The 24,428-nt window shown below is 41.1% G+C and overlaps 1 protein-coding gene across 4 annotated transcripts in view; it reads left to right on the top strand.

Annotated features, from left to right (window-relative positions):
* The window catches only part of LOC149153698 (uncharacterized), a 307,386-nt gene extending 283,611 nt beyond the window's left edge, over positions 1-23,775 (top strand). For all 4 annotated transcript variants that reach the window (XM_089441160.1, XM_089441159.1, XM_089441158.1 and 1 more), the window contains one exon: positions 23,088-23,775. In XM_089441160.1, coding sequence (XP_089297286.1) covers positions 23,088-23,252 — 165 coding nt within the window. In that variant the 3' untranslated portion in view covers positions 23,253-23,775. The remainder of the gene's footprint in view (positions 1-23,087) is intronic.
* Positions 23,776-24,428: the final 653 nt, after the last annotated feature.

The following is a 24,428-nucleotide window of genomic DNA, read 5'->3' as shown; positions in this document are numbered from 1 at the left end:
AAGCATTAAGAACTCATGATATAGGGACAAAAATCTATAGCTATATAGGGTATAGCTCTTGAAAACCTCATTGAAAGATACTTATGAAGAAGAAAGAAGTCATCTAGGACAAGGCTCATCATACATCTGCATAATAAGATATGTTGGATTCTCCAGATTCGCTGATGGAATCTTCATTGTAAGATTCACCGATCGTGAAGAAAGACAAATGGTTCTAAACTAATGGAATTCATAGAATGATGACATGATGACATAACAGGGAAGCAGGTCAATAGCATAAAGCTCCTTCATTCAGAGGAAGATGCTGCAGATTGTATGAGGAAAGATGAGGTTTGTATGCTCACAGGAGATATGGTTACAGACATCATGAATCAATGTTCTATCTTAAGGAGCATGATCAGAGAAGGATCTCCTCCTAGGATGCAAGAATGCATAGATCACATATTTACTAGATGAAATCAACATAATATGTCCTCATATGGAGGATGAGATAAATGGCTACGATTAAGGAATTCTAATTGGAAGTTCCTGGGAATGAAAGATGTGTAGAAAGAAAGGAAAAGATCAATGGTAAACGCAGTCAACATCCGAGAGACGAAGCAAGATTCAAATATGATATCTTTTAGAAAGATATGAAGACTCTGATAGAAGTCTGGAAAAGATAGAGACCCTTGACAACACATATCTTTAGGAGATGTGTCAACATGTATGCTGGACGTTGATGCCTACAGGAAGATGTCATGGTGAAAAGCCTTCACAAAGGTAATTATGATTTAAGTGTTCATTACTTATTTATGAGCTAGTATCTGGATGGGCTTATGTAGGACTACCAAAGGGAAGAACTATGAAAATCTTCCAAGATAACCACATTGAAAGATGAAAGACCTTTCTGAAAAGGAAAGCATGATGAAGGTAGCATAACATGAAGCAATACCAAATGTAGATTGATAGTTTACTTTCTGATGAGAGGAATGATGACATGACTAACTCATGGATGAAAGTGATGGATGGTTTGTGCCCTATGAAGAAGTCCCCAAAAGAAGAAGACTCCTTGACAAAGGAAATACATGACATCAAAGGAAGGAGTTCTTCTAGTAGTTGGTTGTCCCATCATCTCCACCTGAGGAGATGTTGTAGGTCCCTAAGATAGACACATTATTCTTGTCTTCACTTGGGAAGACAGAATAGAGGATTGGGTAATCATTTGGCATCCGATACTCTTTGAGGATGTGATAGGGAATCTAAAATAAGAGGAGTCGTGGAGGACTGATATTCTTTGAGGGTTGGGGAGCCCAAGATAAGAATAGTCCTCATGGAACACACCCTGAGAACCCGGGTGGGGTATGTTCCGAGAGAGACAATGATGAGGGTGTCTATAAATCATGGGTCTCGCCAGCATTGAGCTCAGATCTTGTGGAGAGATAGAGTTGTTAGTCAAGGCCTTGCTATATAATAATGCTGGTTAATATGATGCTAAACAAATGGGTTACCAATCTGATTCTTCTTATGAGAAATTCTTCAAATTGAGAATGACCAAGTACCATTATGAATACCTCCCTAGTTAAGAGGGAGTGTTGTAAAGTGTAATTAGATTTGGTATTCATAATGACATGTAATTATGATTTTATGTAAGAGATGTAGAGAAGAAAAATAAAATTATTGTAATGCTTAGATCATGGGTTTCATGAGCAAGAGATTTTATTTTAGTATAGGCTCCCATTGAGAGCCCTTAGGAATTTTGTCATCTAGTCATAAAAGTATAAAGAGTCATTGTCATGTAATGAAAACATGTTACACATTATAAAGAGTCACACTTGTCTATGTAAATTCATCCTCCAAGACCTTGTCACTAGCCCAATTCAAGTTGGCCTACAATGAAGGGAGAAAATCAAGAGATGATGTCGGCCCTCCTCCAAGAGATCATGTCGGCCTAACTGCCGTGGACAAACGCCTATATATACTAGTACTCGACCTCATTTGGAAGTAAGTAACTCGATCAAGCAAGTCTACAAAGAAGTGCGAAAATCATACCAGTGAAAGTCACTATCTCAGCGAAGCAAGAGGGAAGGAGAGCGAAGTTAGATTACAGACTATTTTTGGGTAATATATCCTCCCATGTGGGAAGGTAGAAGATACAAAGGTGCCAGAAGTTGGTTGAAGTCTTGCGGCTACATCAAAGTGATCATATTTAGGAAGAGGACCTTGCTAGAAGGGGCCGAGTAGAAGTGCATTAGGTCTCTCTCTTGAGACCTCAAGGAGATCGAGATTCTCAAGGAAGTCGAGAAGAAGGAGACTGAGATTTTGAAGGAAATCGAGAAAAGGAAGACTGAGATTCTCAAGGAAGCCAAGAAGAGGAAGAAGAAAAAATAGTGTCAGAAAAGAGGCTAGTGACTTGGTTTTGGGAGGACTCTAGTGTTAAGGGTCATTGTCATGGTCTTGATGTTCGTCAATTGAAGATCTATAAGAAAATTTTCATTTGGGTTTTCTTCTCAAAGAGTGAGAGGTTTTGGCCCTGGATGACAATCCTATATGCTGTGTCTCTTGTCTCTCTATTTGTTCATGATATGGTAATTGTCTTTATGAGAAGAACATAATAATAATTACAAGTAAGAGAAGATCATAATCAAGAAGTAGAAAACTATCACAAGCAATTATCATAAGTAGAGAAATCACCTAACCACTGATGCCTTGGATTTCTCAACAAAGCATTCTTCGTTCCACTCACTCCCCAACAAGGCATAGACACAAGAGGGCCTCTGTATACTACCCCTAAGTATAGCATCTCGAAAATGCAATATCCCAACCATCTCCTCGAGAAGCTGCTCTATCGGAAAACCAATCTCATGTACCTCAATGGTGAACTCCTGAAGGTACAATCCAACTCCTATTGAGAAGGATCCTTCTCCACATGAAGTAGCCATGACCTCCTCCTACTAATTAGTATGCCATACTAGTGGGATGCTCCAAAATATCAACAAATCACTGAGGAGTGAAATTCTCTCTACGAAACTGAGGTCCAATGGAAGATCTGAGTGATCTCCCCTATAAAAACCAACTCATCCATAATGGTAGCTGATTTGTTGATCCCTGCAATGCCAGGGTCCCATGCTAATCTCAAAAAGAGACTGCCATGTTGTTGTTGTGACACTCTGATCATAAATAACTGCCCATTGTGCTCATACTGAATACTCCTCGCCTAGAACCTCATGACAAAATATCTGTAAGATTAGGACCCACAACCATGAAACACCTTCTGCCAAGGCCTCTCAATGAGGTCAGAGTCTATTGGTCTACAACTAGACTCGATCCTGAGCAACAATAGGGAAAATCCACATCGCCACATGGCGAAGGCCTCCATGATCCTCCATGCATCAACCCCAAAATCAACTAGATCACTCGATGTTATAATCCTGCTCATCGAGAGGTGGGGTTATCTATCAACCAATGAAATCTCTGGACTCCATAGCCAAATCAAAAGTTCACAACTTCCCATTTTTATTGACTGCCATTGCGTAGTACCGATATTTGTTGGAATCCGTCTGTGCCTCCCCTCTGATCCCTGCATGCACTCAACAAAGGTACACCATGTATCGATAATCAACGCGGTGCCTGCTAAGCCACCCTGGTCCTGCCGGATCACACAAAAAAGTCTATTGATGCACCTCAACATTGGCTAGTGTCCAAACACCCTCCTGTAAGAGAGGCTTACCATTTGTTTTATCTCATGCTCATAAATCGCCTCAGAATGTCCTACCCAAGGCATGTCATACATCTCCCTAAGTGTGAGCTTAGGGGTAGAACCAATGCTATCTCTATAGTAGATTGGACCATCCCTAAGCTTGCATCTTCCAACTCGCTCCCTAACCATATGCCGTAATTGGGAAGTCTCTCTCTTGATGCACTGTGTCCCACCCAACTGTCTCAAGTGAGCCTCCCACGTTTTGTTGGTCGTGATGTGAGCATCAAAGGAAAAACCAAATCCTTTGTGACTTTAAGAAATATGGTGGAGAGATAGGCATGTGATTCCCTAGGGTTATGATCAAGAGATGCTCATTTGTGCCCTCATTGATCTTGGGTAAGCTAAACCTAAGGGTATGCTTGACGTCCTTGTCAAGGGATCTCTTTTGAGGTAGTGCTCCAAAATCATGTTGTCTAACATCATGTAGTACTGCATATAGCCATGTATCCCTGCACTCCTTTGCATAACATTGTACCCCGTGGCATATGCCTGTGCACCACTAGATACCACTGCCTACTGCTGTACCACCCCGTCTCGTCTATCTCACATGTGCCAATGTATTTGCTACTTTGCTGCTGAACCCACTATGATGTGAGTCATATCTCCTCATCTATCCTGGTTGACCTAAGCGACATAACTCCTCACCTGTGTTGTAGGAAACGTAGGGCAAGGGGGCGTTTCCGTATGGAAACGGGTACGAAATGCTGAAACGCATATGGTACGGCCCTAAAACGCGTTTCAGGCCGTACTGCCATGTTTCACGAAACTGAAACGTGGCCAGTACGGCCTGAAGCGCGTTTCAGGGCCGTACGACTCACGTTTTAGCTTTTTACTTGTGTTTTTTTAATTTGTTTTCTAATTTATTTTTAGGTTATCCTAATGACTTCTAGTTGCTTCTAGATGCTTGTCTAAAGTTATAAAAGTGAACTTTTGCCTTAGTGTTGATATGCAGTTCATGGTAATGTTAAATTCTTAAAGTAAAAGTGATATTCTCCTTTATTTTTCATTTTCATCCTTTAACATTACCATGAAATGACTCAGGATGTTTGAGAGTGGTTTCGCCCTCATTGGATTTCATATGGAGAAAATAAAATTTTAGATCTCACTCAAAATCCAGCAAACTTATATGTTTTTCAGGATTTCAGGATTGGGGGGATTGCAATGTTTCCATTGGATTTTATCGTGTACTAGGGTATGGAACTTGTATTTAATCAAGAGAACCAAGCCCTCTATGCAGAGGAGACTCCCAATAATGAAGAGCTTGTAGGGTACTAGGGTATGAAACTTGTATTTAATCAAGAGCACTAAGGTTGTTCAATTATGTAGGAGGAGACTCCCAAACAAGCACGAGACAAGAAATTAGAAATTTCTCGTGGCTGATTTTGGATATTTCTATTTTCATTATGTGATCATTCATGAGTAAATGTGATGTAAATTTAGAGACTTATAGTTTATGCATTGACAATTGACAATTTTATCATAATGTAATAAATTAGAATGTATCATATATGCTTTATGATTGCACATATTTCTTAAATGTCCTTATATATATATATATATATATATATATATATATATTCGCGTTTCTATTAGAATATTCCTATTCCTATTTAGTATTTAATGCTCATTCTTGTAGCTGTTGCTATTTTTATTCTTTTAGCAGTTTCTTAGATGAAACTGATTGTTTCCATATTCTACATAGAAACTTGATGTTTCTATTATTGTAAATATCTCTGTATTATTATTGAGCTTCAGCTTGCTCATAATTAATGAATTCATTTGGAAATCCATATGCGTTGTTCGCATTGTTTTATGGTATCAGAGCACAGGGATTTTTTTTCGAAATAATTTTTCATAGTTTGAAAAATTCAGTAGTGCATTTCGAAACTGCTCTCAGGGTCCGTTCTTTTTTGTTTTCAAGCTGGTTGCTCACGAGCGAGGTTAAGAGATTTCTTGAACAATTATTCTCTCTGCGTCCTAATCTCTTGAGTTCTTTCTTTCATTCATTTCTAAGGTCGAGCCCTCTGTAAGCCAGGTAGCCTTCACTGAGTCTTAGCCTCGGCTTTGCTCACTGTGATAAAAGCTTACAGTCGTCTATCTCGATACAGAAATGGATTCTTCTCCTGCATTATCATTTTTCTGAGGAATTAAAAGTTGAAGAAACTCTTGGATCTGGTTTAGATCAAAATTCCCTTGCTGGTATACCGATTCCGTTTGGATAATCGCTACAGCACTTTGTGGCGGTGACCGTCTCGTAGGCGCGGGATTCGTTCTCTGGCTGGCTGACTCCGCCATATTTTTTTTACTGTTGAACTGCATCTTTTTCACATTTCCAACGCAGCATCACCAGTTTGCATCACAACCCGGAACCCCAGGAGCTGGATCGCAGTGTTATGAGCAGCAGTCTATTTGTCGTTTGAAGCCTTGTGTCGCTGGGTTGGGGGGGCTGTTTGCCTCTCAGTGACGTGCTCCAGACACTGGTCTCGTTGTGGCCCTCGTATTTTCTATTTGTCAATCGTAGCAGAGACGTCAAAATTTGAGACAACGGCATTCTCCAACAGCCATACGCACAGCGAAGCATTTATATTCATTCATTTGCATTTCGCGAGCCTGGCGTTCCGGACGGACGAACTCAGCTAGATTGAGAGACCCCGGGGATCGATCTCGGCACCTCCTGTTGTTTTCAGGGCGCATGCTTGATTTCTCATTCTCCGACAGTTGGTAGCAGAGACGTGAAAATTTGAGACGACGGCATTCTCCGACAGTAGAACCACAAAACGACGACAGCATGGGTTTATCAAAACAACGGCTCACGTGACGGCATTCTCCGACCGAAAGACTCGAAAAGATCGACGCAGACAGTGTGAAACCATTAATTGCCGTCTAAATTCTCGTTTACCGTTGTCTGGTCTTTATGCTTATCTGGTTTTAGGAGAACGAAGGCAGGTGAGGAGATTCGAAGCGTAAGCAGAAGCTCCGCATCGTGAACACGTGTTTTGCTGTTCAGTTCCAGAGACCCCGCGGAAAGGGCCACCAGTCTGTCTGTCTCTAAACCTGATATTCAGAAGAATTGAAGAATGAGACAGCCCCTCGCACTCCCATGTTCTGAGATTTAAACATCTTCGCTGATTGACAGCTTCCTTGGCAAATTATTCCGATGCGTGTGTTTGTCCAACAGAGAGAGAGAAAATCAAGGATTTCAGTAACAACTCATTTGCGTTTCTTAGACGGCAAAACGCATTCACAAAGGGTATTTTTTTTTTTTTCTCCTGTAGAAGAGTGATAAAATTGTAAAGCGGCATTATTTTTCTTGTCTTAGTCATGAATCCTTTATGCTTTCTGGCAAAATTTCATTAAATAAGCCAATTTTTTCTGAGTCAAAATCTGTCGTTCAAAGCACTATCTTAAGCAGCAGAGTTTGGGAAGAAGTTCATTCAAGTAAATCAGCATTGTTATTACAGTAAAACAGAGGTTGTAACTTTCCAGAAATTTCGTGCCTCTTCATATCCGTCTTGAGTTTCCTGCCTATGCCTGTGGGCCCAATTTGTTGATTCTTCCTATCTAGTGTTTGTTCTTCTTACAGTAAATCAGTTTCCTTTGGGAATCATTTCATATTTATATCAACATCTGTCAAATTTTGTCTGGATCAGCCAACATCCGCATTGAAATCCGTGCAGGATTTTTTGTATTTTTCCATATCTTGGGAAACGTGCAAATGGCTTTGTTAACCAATCTCATGTTGGAAGGCAGTCAGGAACATTCCGAGCAGATAGAATCTGCCTTTTACGCCTTTATGGCTAAAAGGTCGTCAGATCATGTACCGTCTTCTGCTTGGTACATTGACTCTGGTGCATCACGCCATTTCTCTCACAGGCGTGACTGGTTTATTGACTTCTCACCTTTCAGTGATTCCGTGGTATTTGGTGGAGGTGAAAAGTACACAGTGATTGGCAGAGGTACCGTTCAGATCCAGTCTGGTGGGCACACACTCATCTTCTTGAATGTATACTATGTTCCTGGTATGGAAATTAATCTGCTGTCTGTCAGCCAGATTATGAGGAATTCTCCTCAGCTTGATGTAGTGTTCAGTGCGCACAAGTGCTCCATTATTGACAGGGAGACTAGTCTAACAATTGCTGTTGGCCTAGAGGACCATGGTCTATACAGGCTACTTGACACCGGTGACTCTCCAGAAGTGGCTCTAGCAGCACGTGTCTCTCCCATCAGTACTCTATGGCATCAGCGATATGGGCATCTAAATATGCAGTATCTCTCTCAGCTCTCCCGGGAGGGACTTGTGTCAGGATTACCTGATATTCAGACTCAGCAGTTGGGGGTATGCGGCGCCTGTCAAGCGGGAAAGCAACATCGGTCTTCATTCAAGGCTGGAGAATCTTGGCGTGCATCTAAGGTACTCCAGTTACTTCATGCTGATATTTGTGGTCCTATGAATACAGCTTCTATCACTGCTTGCAAATATTTTTTACTTATTGTAGATGATTTCAGTAGAAAGATGTGGGTGTATTTTCTAAAAAATAAATCTGATGCACTTAGTACCTTTCAGAAGTTTAAAACCTTAGTTGAAAAAGAGTCTGGCTGTAACATCATGACTCTTAGGACCGACAATGGGGGGGAATTTTGTTCTTCAGCTTTTGCCAACTTCTGTGATATTCATGGCATCAAACGTCAGTTAACCACACCCTACACTCCCCAGCAGAACAGTGTTGTCGAGCGTCGCAACCGCACGGTTGTTGAAATGGCTCGTTCCATGTTACAACACAAGAGTGTTCCAAACAGATTCTGGGCTGAAGCAGTATTTACTGCTGTTTACCTTCTTAACCGATCACCCACTCAGGCTGTTACAGGGAAGACTCCTGAAGAGGTTTGGTCTGGCCGTAAGCCTAAGATCAGTCATCTCAAAGTATTTGGCTCAGTTGCATATGTTTGGATTCTAGCTGCTAAGCGCTCTAAGTTGGATTCCAAAAGCCAGAAACTCATGATGACAGGGTACAGTGATCATCACAAGGCCTATAGGCTGATAGATATAGCCACTAGTCGTCTTAGCTTCAGTCGGGATGTAGTATTTGATGAAGACAGAGGATTCTTTCAGTCTTCTTCTTCTGAGCAGTGTTCTGAGGATCAGCCTCACAGTGTTCTTCTTCCGGTCGGTCCACCTGATGGGAGGGATGATGTAGCATCAGTATTTGATAATACTCTATCTGAGCTTCCTCCAGAAAATAACCCTCCTCTTGCGGCCCCCATTGCTCTTGAGTCTTCTCCACCTCCTCCTGATATTGATTCCTCTACTCCTGATATTGGTTCTTCTACTCTTCGGCCTAAATGGTGGGCTAAAACCATTGGTGATCTCCGGGATGATGAGCTCCTTGAAGGTAGAACTTCTAGACATAAGAACAGACAACAGTCTACAGTCAATTTTGCTCTTATGGCTAACCTACATAGTATTTTTGAGCCTCAAACCTATTCAGAGGCTAAGGGTACATCTGAGTGGGAACAGGCTATGGAAGCCGAATTCCAGAGTCTTCAGAAGAATCACACATGGACACTTTCTGATCTTCCTGCAGAGAAAAAACCCATAGGCTGCAAATGGGTGTATAAAGTGAAATACAAAGCTGATGGAACCATAGACAAGTATAAAGCTCGTCTTGTGGCTCGAGGGTTCTCACAGAAGGAAGGCATCGACTATGAGGAGACTTTTGCTCCTACAACCAAGATGAGTACCATAAGGCTTGTGCTTGCCCTAGTAGCTCAGTTCAATTGGAAAGTTCATCAGATGGATGTAAAGAGTGCTTTCCTAAATGGTGATCTCCAAGAAGAAGTCTACATGACGTAGCCTCCAGGATTCAAGGTTGCTGGTCAAGAACAGAAAGTGTGTCGGTTAGCTAAAGCAATCTATGGATTGAAACAAGCTCCTCGGGCTTGGTACATGAAAATTGATTAGTACCTGACAGATCAGGGTTTTCAGCGGAGCCCATCTGATGCAAACCTGTATATCAAACATACTGGTGATGATATCTTGTTTGTGGTTGTCTATGTGGATGACCTTATCATTACTGGCAGCTCTGCACATTTGATCCATGGGATCAAACAAGATTTATGCAGAACTTTTGAGATGACAGACTTGGGACTTCTTCATTACTGTCTGGGGGTTGAAGTTTGGCAGACTGAAAATCAGATCTTTCTCTCTCAGTCCAAGTATGCCAAAAATCTTGTGGATAGGTTCAGAATGCAGGATTGCAAACCGGCCACGACTCCTATGGAACCAGGGCTCAAACTTTCAGCACAATCATCCTCTCCTCTTGTGGATGAAACTTTATTCAGGCAATTAGTGGGCAGTCTCATCTATCTTACTGCTACCAGACCTGACATCAGTTTTGCAGTAAGCTACATTTCTCGCTTCACGTCAGCTCCTAAAGATGATCATTGGAAAGCAGCAAAGCGTGTGCTACGATATGTGCGTGGCACTTCTGATTATGGTCTCCTATACACTCGAAGTTCCAAACCTGTACTCCGTGGTTACACTGATTCTGACTGGGCCGGTTCGGTTGATGACCGTAAATCTACAGCTGGGTATGTGTTTAGTCTAGGATCCGGTGCTGTTACTTGGACTAGTAAGAAGCAACAGGCAGTGGCTCTCTCCTCAACAGAAGCAGAGTATCGGGGAGCAGTTAAGGCATCCTGTGAGGCAGTTTGGCTTCGACGTATGCTTGCAGATATGCATGTTTCCCAGACAGGGCCTACTTCTTTGTTTTGTGATAATCAGGGAGTGCTCAAACTTGCCAAGAATCCAGTCTTTCATGAACGAACAAAACATGTGGAAACTCATTGCCACTACATTCGCCAGCTTGTTGAAGACGGCTCAGTTCAGTTGCAATATGTTCCCACAACAGAGCAGCCCGCAGACATTTTCACCAAGCCTCTTGGTCCTGATAAATTTGTAAAATTCAGAGGGTCTATTGGTGTTGTAAATAGATTGAGCATTAAGGGAGGGTATTAGAATATTCCTATTCCTATTTAGTATTTAATGCTCATTCTTGTAGCTGTTGCTATTTTTATTGTTTTAGCAGTTTCTTAGATGAAACTGATTGTTTCCATATTCTACATAGAAACTTGATGTTTCTATTATTGTAAATATCTCTGTATTATTATTGAGCTTCAGCTTGCTCATAATTAATGAATTCATTTGGAAATCCATATGCGTTGTTCGCACTGTTTTAGTTTCCCTGTTTCCAAAATTTGGGGAGGTCGCGTTTTGTATCGCTTCCCGTTTCGGAAACTCGTACCCGTTTCCCCGTTTCGTGCAACCTAGCTTCTCACATGCTAATGGGGATGTCATTGCTGTGCCGATCCTCGGTGGCCCTTGTGCCTAATACATCAATGGAAGTGCATCGTCTCCATACAATGCCCTGCTTGGTGGCATACCAATGCCCTCCCATCCGAATAACTCTTGCCGGGGCATGCTGACTACTTGACAATCCCATATACTGACGATGTGCCGGGACATCTCTCGGACCCTGCACAATATTCCGTCGAACCAACCCAACACTAGCGCTGACTAGAACTTTGATGGAAATGTGAATGAATGTATGTGCTTGGTTAATGGGTTAACCACCCTATCAATGCCAATCATCTTGAATTTCTAGTATATGATGGAAAGCCCCACCTAGATCCCAATGCCAACCTGGGCTTCCAGTATCCACTCCACTCGTGTCAACTAAACCTAGATCCCAGATGGATGTATCCTCATTTGAAATATACCTGTCTCCACATCCCATGGGTGCATAATCAGGAACCTCTGGGACATACCTCTCTGCAAGTGCCAGTTCATCTGGGTGCTCCTCGTGCTCAACTATCACAGTAGGCTCCTCTATCAAATCATGAGTGCCCCTAACATCCTCTTGTGTGATGGTTGCCATAGTTAACTGATTGTATGCTATGGAGGATGAAGAGCGCACACAACTCAACTCCATACAAAGCTGCTCAACCTGCAACTCTGATTCTTGAAGGGCCAACTGACTTCTCTTCAGGATTGTTGGGTGGTCTCAAGCTTATGTGTAAGCCTGTCAACTTCCTGCTCTTTCCCTACTAGCGCATCATGATATATCTCAGCAAGCATGAGTAGATGATCTCTGTCTGAAAGGAGGTGTAAGTAGTCGGATTTTATCTCTACCAATGACTTTTTGAGACTCTGAAAATTTGCAAGTGAAGGCTCTCCTCCCAAACCATCATGTGTCACTGCACTTCTCCAACAATAATCTACCACCAATACTTGTGTATCATCAAAATGCCTCATGGATGCAACAATCATATCTTCACCTACCTTCAATTGCCATGCCACTTCTCCAACAATAATCTACCACCAATGCTTGTGTATAATCAAAATGCTTGATGGATGCAACAACATATCTTCACCTACCTTCAATTGCCATGCCAAATGATAGGATTCGTGGTTGCCATCATCACGCTTCCCAAAATCATCTTCCTTTGTCATCCTTCATGCCTAACTCCTGAGAAATTGGATCAACATCCAAACTTTATCATGATTAGGTGCTAACACACTCGAATCATCATAATCATCATTACTAATTGATTGGGAAAATTTATCATATGTATTTTCAACCTGTCTATCACATTCAATATTGGTTTTATCAACCTCATATGATAGCTCTAATGGAGTATTAAAGGATGTTGTTTTTTCAACCTCATTATGCACATCGTCAACATGAACAGGTGCATGTATTTCCAAGAAGTCATCCACTTCTTCAGATTTGAATCCCTCTTTTTTCTTCCCAACTGATAAGAGTGGCTTCAACAACTTAGGATGCTCTAACAATGTTGTTAAATTCTTTTGATATCCTTGCATAACTTGCAAAAGTTCCTCCATGAGTTCCTGATTTGTCTTCATCTTTCCAAAGTGGGTTCTCTGCCTTGATAACTTCGGAACTCATCAAATTGCCATGATAGACTTCTCTTAGATCCCACAACTGTCCAAGAACATGCTCTGATACGACTGTAAAATTCCCTCTTGGAAATGACCAAAAAATACCACTGTGTTTTCTGAGTTTATGGAGTTTTCTCAGTGAAATGTTTTGTCAAATAGTTAATGACAAACTGCTCTAGGTACACTTTTCATAATTTAATTCCAAATACACATACACAGTGAACCACACTTGCTTCAGAATGATATCAACTAATTTATAATATACTCAAAAACACAAATAGTGCTGATACGAGTTTATGAAGCAAGGAATATAAACATGAACAACCTTGCATTAATTCAAAATGATAACAACAGTGATTAACAAAATAGAGGAACCTGATGTACAAATCAGCAAGAGGATCTTCAGTATAATGCTCAGACTTTGGTGTTGCTTCAACAATGCAATCAACAAGTAAATGGCCAAACATTTACGCGCCTTTACCACTATAAGATACCCTTTAGGGATATTCCAAAATTTTCTGTTAATTTTCTCTGGGTTTGGCTGACTGTTCAATATGGCATTTCATCAAACAATTGATAAACATATGGCTGTAGGTGTACTTTAGTTAAGTTTAATTCCAAAGAGTAAACATAGTACTGAGAAAATGCCTCTAAACTCATCCACAGGTATCATTAATATTAAACCCAGAAAAAGGTACACCGTTGATATACATTATTTATCACTCCATAAAGGCAGTATGTGTCACTGAAATATGGCTTAAAATTACACAATAGTGCATATTTAATTTCTGAACTGATATAATGACTGAACAACATAGTGATTAGAACCGGACCGGTCATTGAACAGGTAGACCCCCCAGACCGGGAAGTGGTCAGAACTGTACGGAAACCGGTCAACCAAAAACACACAAAATATTCAAATTTTAAAGAAAAACACATATATTAATGTGCATCCATATGAATCCAAACCATTTATACACAAATAAGCAAAAGTTCTCATTTATATAACATGTAAGGGTGCACATAACCAAAATAGCACCGAGTGCAATCCATCTCTAAACCGAAAATACATCAACAAACAAGCTCCACATGGCCTCTAGCATCCATAAAACATTATGCTACAACAAATACTTACATATCATCAAAATCATTGTCTATATTGGGATCTTTGTCATCAATATCACCCTCTAAGCATTAAAATAAGATAGAAAAATCATAGCATGTCAAGTCAATATTTTGTTTGAGTGATGAGTATTTTTTTATTAGGCTCATGATAGAGGAGTTCAACAACCAATGCCACTAACATCAAGGTACATAGAGGGCTTGGTGTTCTTGATTAAACACTAGTTCCATACCCTCGTACATGAGAAAAGCCAATGTAGCATTGCAATCCCCCAATCCTGAAAGCCGGGAAAATTGTTAAGTCTGCTGGATTTTGATTGAGATCTATAATTCTACATTCTCCATATGAAATCCAATGAGATCAAAACTACTCTCAAACATTTTGAGTCATTTCATGGTAATGTTAAAAATTTAAGTAAAAGAATGAAATGAAAGATAAAGGAGAATGTCAATTTTACTAGCATAGCAATAGTAGGGCCATATTCTTAAATATTAGACACCTATTATGGGCTAGTGCCTAGCTAAGACAAATATTAAAATAAAAAAAGCAAAACAGGCCCCCTTGTTGCGTTCTATGTGGCTTTACCGTACCGAACCAGACAAAAACGGTTCAAGTCACTAGTTCGAACCGGTTTTTGCCTCAAAATGGTCAGACTGGTCTGAACCGGTTGGTTCGGTTCGGTCCTTATAACAATGCTAAACAACACAATAGAGACAAGAACCTAGGAATATATTTCAGCAATATGGCGCTACAGGACCCCTTTTTTGTGACGGTAGTTTAGTCCTTGTCAACAAGCATACTCAACCAGCAATAATAGAAGGTCCTCGACCCCAGTTAGCAGGTGAAACTCATCCTAGAAATATATCAGACTTGGCTCTCTAATAAATAGATGACTTGGCCTCCAAGAGTAGTAGATAAAACTCACCCATCTAACTCAGCTTTGTCTCAATATGTAACTTAGATTCAGCCAAATGAAGAGGAATGCGACCTGGTAGTGTAACAGAACTCGACCTCTTGGAATCTTAGAAGATGACCACTTCAAAGATATTTCAACCCTCTTTTTTTGGCAACTCGTCCTCAGATTTTTGCCTTGAAAGCTTTATATTTTCTTGGATATGTCGGAATTTCTAAGTCTAACTCGTTAGAAACCCTTCATGTTCTTTTTGATTTATTCCTACCTACTTGTTCTGTTAATTAACAAGTTATTTACCATGTAAATAGTGGAAATAAATACAAGTACATGCTCAACACATTACATATCATCAACTGAAGGAAACAAAACAAGCACACAAGTGACACTGTTGTTTTCGGACTAAAGTCCCCGGAAAAACCCAATGTGGGAAAACCAGTGCAGCTATCTGAGGGCTTTATCATTATGCAGTTTCTGAATACAATCTGGGTGCTAAAATCGGCTCACCCAACAGAGAATAATCTCGACAGTAGACCCTCTCATTCGGAGACAGATGCTCCGGCTGAAACCCGGCATAAACACTCCGACAGCTCCTTAGCTCCAATCCGCCCCACGAAAAACCCCAGTGTCAGCCTCTTTTGCCCTCTGTGTTAGCTTTCTCGGTAATTCCGGACAGTTCCAGCTGTTCCCGGTAGTTCCAGCTTCTGCCTTCTACATCAGCTTTCTCGGCTGTTCTGGCAGTTCCCGACAGTTCTGGTTGTTCCCGGCAGTTCCGGCTTCTGCCCTCTGCGTCAGTTTTCCCGGTTGTTCCGATAGTTTCTAGAAGTTCCGGTTGTTCTCGGTAGTTCCGGCTTCTGCCCTCTGCGTCAGCTTCCCGACTGTTCCGGCAGTTCCCAGCAGTTTCAGCTGTTCCCAGCAGTTCCAACTTATGCCCTTTGCGTCAGCTTTCCCAGCTGTTCTGACAATTCTGGTTGTTCCCGGCAGTTCCGACTTCTGCCCTCTACGTCAGCTTTCCCGGCAGTTCCGACAGTTCCTGCTATTCCCGAAAGTTCCGACTTCTGCCCTCTGCGTCAACTTTCCTGGCTGCTGCGCTGATCCTCCCGGCACTATCTCTGCTTCTCTGCTTCTGTATTCATTGCCCCTCAGCTGCAACTCCAGATCACTCTCTCAACTTTCTCAGCAAACCCAGCCCCAGAAAGTCGAAATCTTGATCTCTTGGTGTGTTTTCCAAGTGACCCTCAAGCCTCCTCTTATACTTTTCTTGTTGACAAATCAACGACCAAGATTAAGTCTCTAATCAACGGCTAAGATTAGATCTGGATTGATCCATGTCTTTTGGACCATTCTGACACAGTTTTATATTAATTCACTTTAATATTTTATTTTCCCAAAGTTTAGACTCATGGACTCCATTAAAATTATTATTTTAATATCTCCCAACCTGTTTAGAATCTGCCCAAACACTTTCTGGGTATTGGAGATATCATGTGCTTTAGCCTCTCCACCAATTTTCGTGGCTAGAGCACATCCGATGCTACCCTAAATCAACACTCCCTCTTAGCGAGGACTGTGCTCTAGTCATACTCCTCATTGAGCATCACTCTGATCATCCGGCATCGGTCCCTGTGCCGATGCTAGGCTTGCTGCCCAACATCCTCTACATTGCTGCATCCTGTACTGCTACCCATGGCCCTGCCACTGCCACTGCTGCAGCTCCCTCTGCATTCGTGCTATTGCCCATGGCCTTGCCACTGCCACCTTTGCATCTGCACTGCAACCCCTCTCATCATGTTGCATCATGTTGCCCATAACACTACCACTGCTAACTGCTGCACTGCAACTCAGTTACTGAGAAGTAAGTAACTTATCTCCCAACTTTGACATCTCCGTCAGGCTAGAAACACTCCTGATGCTGAAGCTTCCTCTGTCACTAACAAGTGCTCCCTCTCTGACCTCTGTGCTGTTGCAACAACTCTGTACATCTCGCACCGTTGCACACCTCTCTGTGCCATCTTGCACTGGTGCAATAGTCCCGTTCTTCTCGCACTATTGTCTCACTCTATCTTGGGAATCCTGCACTATAGCTCCCTCTGTCGCTCCATCTGCATTCGTCTCTACTGACATCCGCCAGTACTGCTACTCCTCTTCGGGGCTCCCATAGCAAGGTCTAGTCCAAGAGGTTAGGTACCTCGAGGATCCTACCCCTCATCGCATGTAGTCCATGTGACTACAACTCGATGTCTCCCCACTTCTTTTCAAGTGGCACATGAGTACTCATGGCACAATCGTCATCCCTGAAGGCGAAGGCCTTGATACGATGTTTATCTAGAAGGAACAGGATCCTGGCCTTCCAGACCATAAAGTTGGATGCTCCGTTCAACCTATCCTGATCCCTCATTCCATTCATGGCCATCTCTCTACTCTTCTCTGTTGACTCCTCTGAGTCTCTCTACTTCCCGCCTGGAAGTTCTTGGTTCTACTCCTGCTGAGTCTCTCTACTTCCCATCTGGAAGTTCTTTGTTTGACTCCTTCGAGTCTCTTTACTTCCCGTCTGGAAGTTCTCTTTTGGACTCCCTTTGAGTCCCGATTTCCCTCCTGGAAATCCTTATGCCAACCGTCAAGTTGCCCCTCTCCGATCGTCTGTGCAACTACACCACTGATCTGGATTCCTTGGCTAGAAATCTGCCTCAACAACAACTCCCTCCCTTTGTTCTTGCTTTGTTAGGTACTTTTCTGACTATAGTACCCCACCAGCTTCACTCTGCAACTTACCCACAACCTCCTATACCCCAGCAACTGAAGGATTGAGCCACTTGGCTTTGCGCAATCCTGACACCGACAAATTAGCTCCCCCAACCAACTGCGTTATCCCTCTTGGCCTCTGCATGAGCCTGATTCTGACTCCCTTAGCCTCTGTGCTGTCTTTCTCTGGCCCAGAATGATGACGCAGTCCCTCTGCGTCACTCCTTCCTCTGTCGCCTTCTGCAAGGCTCAACTCTGTCACTCGAGACAGTTGATTTCTGTTGCTGCTGCTCTGCTCGACTGATGTCCTCAATTCTCCTATGATCTGCAACCACGTTCTGATACCATGTTGGCATTCCTAAGTCTAACCCGTTAGAAACCCTTCATGTACTTTCTGATTTATTCCTACCTACTTCTTCTGTTGATTAACAAGTTATTTACCATGTAAATAGTGGAAATAAATAAAAGTACATGCTCAACACATTACAGATCATCAACTGAAGGAAACAAAACAAGCACACAAGTGACACTGTTTTTTTTGGACCAATGTTCTCGGAAAAACCCAATGCGGGAAAACCGATGTAGCTATCTGAGGGTTTTATTATTATGCAATTTTTGAATACAATCTGGGTGCCAAAACTGGCTCACCCAACAGAGAATAATCTTGGCAGTAGTACTTCTTCGGAGACAGATGCTCTGGTTGAAGCCCTGGATAAACACTCCGACAACTCCTCAGCTCCAATTTGCCCCACGAAAAGCCCTAGCGTCAGCCTCTTCTGCCCTCTGCGTCAACTTTCACAACAGTTCTGGCAGTTCCCGGCAGTTCCGGCAGTTCCCGACAGTTTTGGCTATTCCCGGCAGTTCCGGTAGTTCCCGACAGTTTTGGTTGTTCCCGACAGTTCCGGCTTCTGCCCTATGCGTTGAATTTTCTAGTTGTTCTGGCAGTTCCGACTGTTCTCGACGGTTTCAGCTTCTGCCCTCTGTGTCAGCTTTCCCGGCAGTTCTGGCTTTTGCCCTCTGCGTCAGCTTTCCCGGCAGTTCCGGCTTTTGCCCTTTGCGTCAGCTTTCCCGGCAGTTTCAGCTTCTGCCCTCTGCGTCAACTTTCCCGGCTGTTCTGGCAGTTCCCAGTAGTTCTGGCTGTTCTCGGCAGCTCCGCTTTTGCCCTCCGCATCAACTTTTCCGGCTGTTCCGGCAGTGCCCGACAATTTCAACTTCTGCCCTCTGCGTCACGTTCCCGGTAGTTCCGACAGTTCCCGACAGTTCTGATTGTTCCCGGCAGTTCCAGTTCTGCCCTTTGCGTCAGCTTTCCCAGCTGTTGCGCTGATCCTCCTGGCACTATCTCTGCCTCTCTGCTTCTGTATTCACTGCCCCTCAACTGCAACTCCAGATCACTCTCTCAACTTTCTCAGCAAACCCAACCCTAGAAAGTCGAAATCTTGATCTCTTTGGGTGTTCTCCAAGCAACCCTCAAGCCTCATCTTATGCTTTTCTCATTGACAAATCAACGAATAAGATTAGATCTGGCTTGATCCATGTCTTTTGGACCATTCTAACACAATTTTATATTAATTCACATTAATATTTTATTTTCCCTAAGTTTAGACTTAGTGACTCCATTAAAAATATTAATTATTTTAATATCTCCCAAACTGTTTAGAATTTGCCCAAACCCTTTCTGGGTATTAGAGATCTCATGTGCCTTAGCTTCTCCACCAATTTTTGTGGCTAGAGCACATCCGATGCTACCCCAAATCAACAAGATATTCTCAGTCCGTCAAAGATCTATGAGAAACTCAAAAAATCAATAGATAACACCACTTACCTCCATTATCTTCTACAAATATTCTTCTTCCTGGTAGCACAATGGTGAAATCTGAGTGATTCCGCTTTCTAAACCAACTAGGGTGTATAGTTTCAACATCAAAGCTAGCAATAGCTGCTAGGGTTTCTCAAACCCTAGGATTTTCTCCAAAAGCTCTCCAAATCCTTTTTTTCTCAAATGGCAAAATGATAGAATGAGGAGAGACCCCCCTCATTTCCTGTTTTATAGCTCATTTGCCATCATTTTGCCGTTTTCCCCAATTAAATAATAAAAGCACTTTTCCCTTTATTTATTAAAATGACTTATTAACTAATTAAAGTCACTTTTATGCTTAGTTCACCTTCACGGTCACACCAACCTCTCAAAGGCCCTTTTTATCATCCTTCCCTGTAGATCTTTTCACTCTGATTCCAACGATCTATTACACTAAGGTATTTATCGAAGTAATCAAACCCAAAGAGCACCTTAAGCATAATTAATTAAAATATGCCCGTTAATATCTTCGTTTTATGGAAATTGTCGAAATGCAGCGGAACAAAGATCGAACTTTGCAGAACTGATCCTGATGATGAAAAGTGGCAAGCGACCCCAGTCGGCCCCCAGAAAACTCCTCAAATCCCTCTGGGTCCACCAATAATATAAGCCTGCTCCCGTGACCTGGTTGACATGAGCTTTGGAAATCCCTCCTAATCTCACCACAAGACATTCCAAAATTTGGGGACATTACACTACCACATTGGTATGATTCCATGAGTTGGCAAAGATGGCCTCTGGTAGAGGTATAAAATTCAAACTCATCATCAATAAGGTCTCCATCATGAATATTTGATTGCCTAGTCGTTATAGAAGGAGCATTTGAGGAAACGCTTGTAGGACCAAGAGGAGGACTAACATCATAATGTGAAGGAAGGAGATCCACTAAAACATGCTATGAATCATCTATCGACAAATCATTTGTAAGAATAGTGTAAAAGATCTCGGTGGACTACGAGTAGGAAATATATCAATATAACCAATGATCACTTTCTCTCCACTATGTTGTTGTCAATAATCGGAGAGGAAGGGCCCATATCTAGAGTGCACAAGTTGGGTATATATACACAACTTAAGAGGTAGAGCACTTCCCCCTAGGGTTATGAACCTACATGTACAAGGTTGGCCTTATCCAAATCTGGAAATATGATAATGATTACAATATAAGGTTAGACATGGCTGAAGGTGAACCTTACACCATTTTGAACATCCCCTCTTTAGTTGAATAGAGTGCCAGAGAGAAAAATTATGAATACAAATGAGAGTGGGTGTATAGATACTGAACTCAATATAAGGTCAGCCATGGCTGAAATACAAATGAGAGTGCGTGTGTATATACCCAACTCATAATAAGGTTGGTCATGGCCAAAATTAATTTTACACCCCTAATTTCAACACATCCCTTAATTTGAATAATGGGCCCTTGGAGATAAGGTATTACTTCACAAGATTCACACCTCCCTTAACGTTGAGCATGGACCACATAGAGAATACACTACATATTCTTACCCACTTCAATGCCAATACTACCACATCGGTATGATTCCATGAGTTGGTGAAGATGGCCTCTGTTAGAGGTATACAAATGACTTGTAATCAATAAGGTCCTCATCATGAACATTTGTTTGCCTAGTCGTTATAGGAGTGTTTGAGGAAACACTTGTAGGACCAAGAGGACCAAGAGGAGGAATACCATCATAATGTGAAGGAAAGATACACTAAAGCGTGCTGTGAATCATCTATCAGCAAATCATTTGTAAGAATAGTGGAAAAGATCTTGGTGGACTATGAGTAGGAAATACATCAATATCACCAATGATCACTTTGTCTCCACTATGCTCTTGTCAATAACTAGAGAGGAAGGGCCCATATGCAGGGTTCACAATCAGATATGCATTATGAGTCCATCAGGTTTGTTAAAAAATGCAAAGTAGCCTCCATAAGTCTTTAGAAGTTCTCCTTGATAGGCCCATGAGAAAGAGAGGTATCAACTTCTTTTGGAAACTTTTTTAATAGTGTGCTACCTCTTGCAGTAGAACACAAAAGAGGGAGGACAGCCTTGGCCTTGAAGGGGGATTTAAGCCATAGGAAACCCTACATGAAGTGTGCTAGATTTGAAGGAGGGTTTAAACCTGCGGAAAAACTTAAAAAAAACCTTGAAAAACTGTGCTAACCTTGAAGGAGGGTTCAAACTCTAAGAAAAGCCTTAGAGAAGAGATTCTCCAAAAACTCTTGTTCTGCAATCACAAAGAAGTTTCAAGCGATGCCACTAGCTAAATTTGTTTGGATCAACTACAGAAGCAAGCCCTTGAAGGAGCTTTTAAACCCTAGGAATCCCTAAAAAGAGATGGTCCAAAACCCTAGTTCCATAGGCCTTAGGCTGCCTCTAGCCAAAAGTCTTTGGATCAGCTGCTGAATTGAGTGAGGTTCACACCTGCACTAATACCATGTTGAGTTTCACAAGATAAATTACAAATGAGAGTGGACAGTAACTACACAACTCAAAGGGGTAGGGCACTTTTCCCAAGAGGGGTTATGAGCCTACATGTACAAGGTTGGCCTTACCTAAACCTAGAAATATAATAATGATTACAATATAAGGTCAGTTGTAGCTGAAAGTGAAGCTTACACCATTTTCAAAAAATAATTGCATAACAGAGATGTAGCTGGGCTGAGAGAGAATGTGGGACATACAACAATATTGAATGTCTTTAATTGCCTTCAGAGATGAATAACAAATGTGTGAGGAATTTAGTGATTTTTTCAATTAGTTTCAATGCAGACATTATGCCAATGAAAATAAAATGAGTTAAAGAAGATATATAAATGAAAAATGAACTAGGATGAAATGGAAGTACATGGAATTTGGAAAACAAAAATAAGCCAGAGGTAAAGTAGAGAATTCGATAAAAGTAAAAACAATCCTAAGTAAATTGCATAGTGATAGACTTTAATGTATGAAAGTGAAACAGAAAGGAAACTACAACTACCGGTAGAAGCACCTGCTCCTGGAATACATGAATTTTACAATCCTCTAGTTGCCAAGAAGAATATGTAGGTATAGTATATACACAGCCGCTTGGAGTTCTTTATCTGATTGTTTATTTAAGGTTTAAATTTATAGAATTTCCTTAGAAGCTTCATTTAGTGGTCATAGTCGTGTAAATAAAGAAACAAATCATGTTAATGGAAATTATTGAGGAGGTTTATACTTATCTCAGCATTAATTCTGTACTACCATCCAACCTAAACGTTATATTTTCATGTTCAAAGGGAAATCCCTTGTAAAAATTGAGCAGAAGAATTCAATAATGTTAGCATCTTGTTAGATTTAGAACATGTAGATGTTTTATGCAATCATATGTTATGTTTATAAGGTGCTTGTTTCCATAGCATTTTCGAGCCATAGACACATTTTGAACTTGCTCAGGAATGAATTGACAAGCAAGATTTGGGTCATTTTTCCACACCTTCCAGACTTAAGGACAGAAGATTTGTACCCTTTTCCGGACTAGATGCATCTATGGCTAATCAGTGCTTATGTTGCGTCAAAATGATATAGAATTGGAATCTATAGAGGGCCGTATTATTAGGCAACTTTTATTTGGCATGGTATTCCATGTTTCCTTGTCGATCATGGTTGTGGTTGCACATGTTGAGTCAGGTAGAGTTCAAGGAAGAATTTCCGGAAATCAGTTTTGTCATTTTCAAAATTCCTTTTTGATACTTTTGATGCCTTCTGACTGAAATTCTGTGCAGATTATCTTGTCTCAGGAAAAGAAGATACATTTACTTAACGATCTTGTAAAGACCCTACAACAACAGATTACAGAATGCAAAAATGCCAGTGCAGGTTATAATCCTGTAGAAGCTGTGGCTGTAAATACCAGTGAGCCCCACAATCAAGAGGGTCCAGAAGACTAATAATTGACCTTAGATTTGTAAAATGTTCTTGGCAGTAGAAAATTGTCAAAGATTAGTGTCATGAGATCCCTAAAACTTTGAGGCTACAGAAGAGTTTCTGATCAATACAACAGTGTCAAGGGAATCATTATTTTATTTTTCATATATCAGAAACTTGCTGCACCAGTGGAATGATTGGTGATTCTATTCTTATTTTAAAGCTCTGTCACCTCAAAGCAGCTTGAAGAATTTGGTAGCTCCCTCCCTCAATGCACATTGCCACATTCTAAAACAGATTTACTTGATGGCTTTGTATAATTTCAAATTTCAAATTTATCAATTTCTTAAAATTTCAGAAGATTATGTTCTCTGAACTGAAATTTGAAATGTTACCAAGTTCCAAACATCATCATTTTTGCTTTATGTGCTATTCTCTATTGCATATGAACAGGGATTTGAAATTCCTCATTAAGCTGGGCATACCATGTCCATATTATTCATAGCTTTCATATCTTCTAGATTAATAAAGTAATTTTAGTCTTCATTGCCATAATTGAAATGTTGATTTAATCTTCTGTTTTGCTTACGTACATAATTTGCATATATGCAACATTCCTGTTCTTACTGTTGAGATGTCAATCATAGTACTTTAAATGCATTATCTGGAGAGAAATCGAAATCAATTGTATTTGAACTTTGCGAATAGAGAATGGTCTCTCCCGGCATCAGCACAATAGTAAGTCTATGATGAAGTAGAAGAAGAAGGATAAATGAAGTTACTGGAGGCTAACATGATTATCCTAGGGGTCACTTCAAGCTAACTGATGAATCTAGATAAATCACTCATGGGCATATTTCCTTGGCAATTCACACACAAATCTTTTTTAAGAGATATGTTAAGAATATAGTTGTTTAATGTAATATTCCAACTAGGAAATAATAGTGAAAATCAAGAACATGCACCAGTGTTGCGGGGGAGCGCCCTTCCCCCTCGATCCCGCTCCCAATCCACGCTCCGGGCGGGAGCGTGCTCCCTAAATTTTTTTTCGCTCCCTGCCTTTTCAGTAGCGTTTTCGGGAGCATTTTACCTTTTTTGCAATTTTTTTTGTTGTTGTAATGTTTGAAATGCAATTTTTTTTTAAAGAAACAAATAATTTTTGAGTGGGGCAGCTTAATGATCAAGTCTAGGCCCTAGTA

This window comes from Pinus tabuliformis, chromosome 9, assembly GCF_031772625.1.
Source record: "Pinus tabuliformis cultivar Carrire ecotype Pingquan chromosome 9, CPIR1, whole genome shotgun sequence".
Taxonomy (NCBI): domain Eukaryota; kingdom Viridiplantae; phylum Streptophyta; class Pinopsida; order Pinales; family Pinaceae; genus Pinus; species Pinus tabuliformis.
This window is presented reverse-complemented; position numbering and strand designations above follow the sequence as displayed.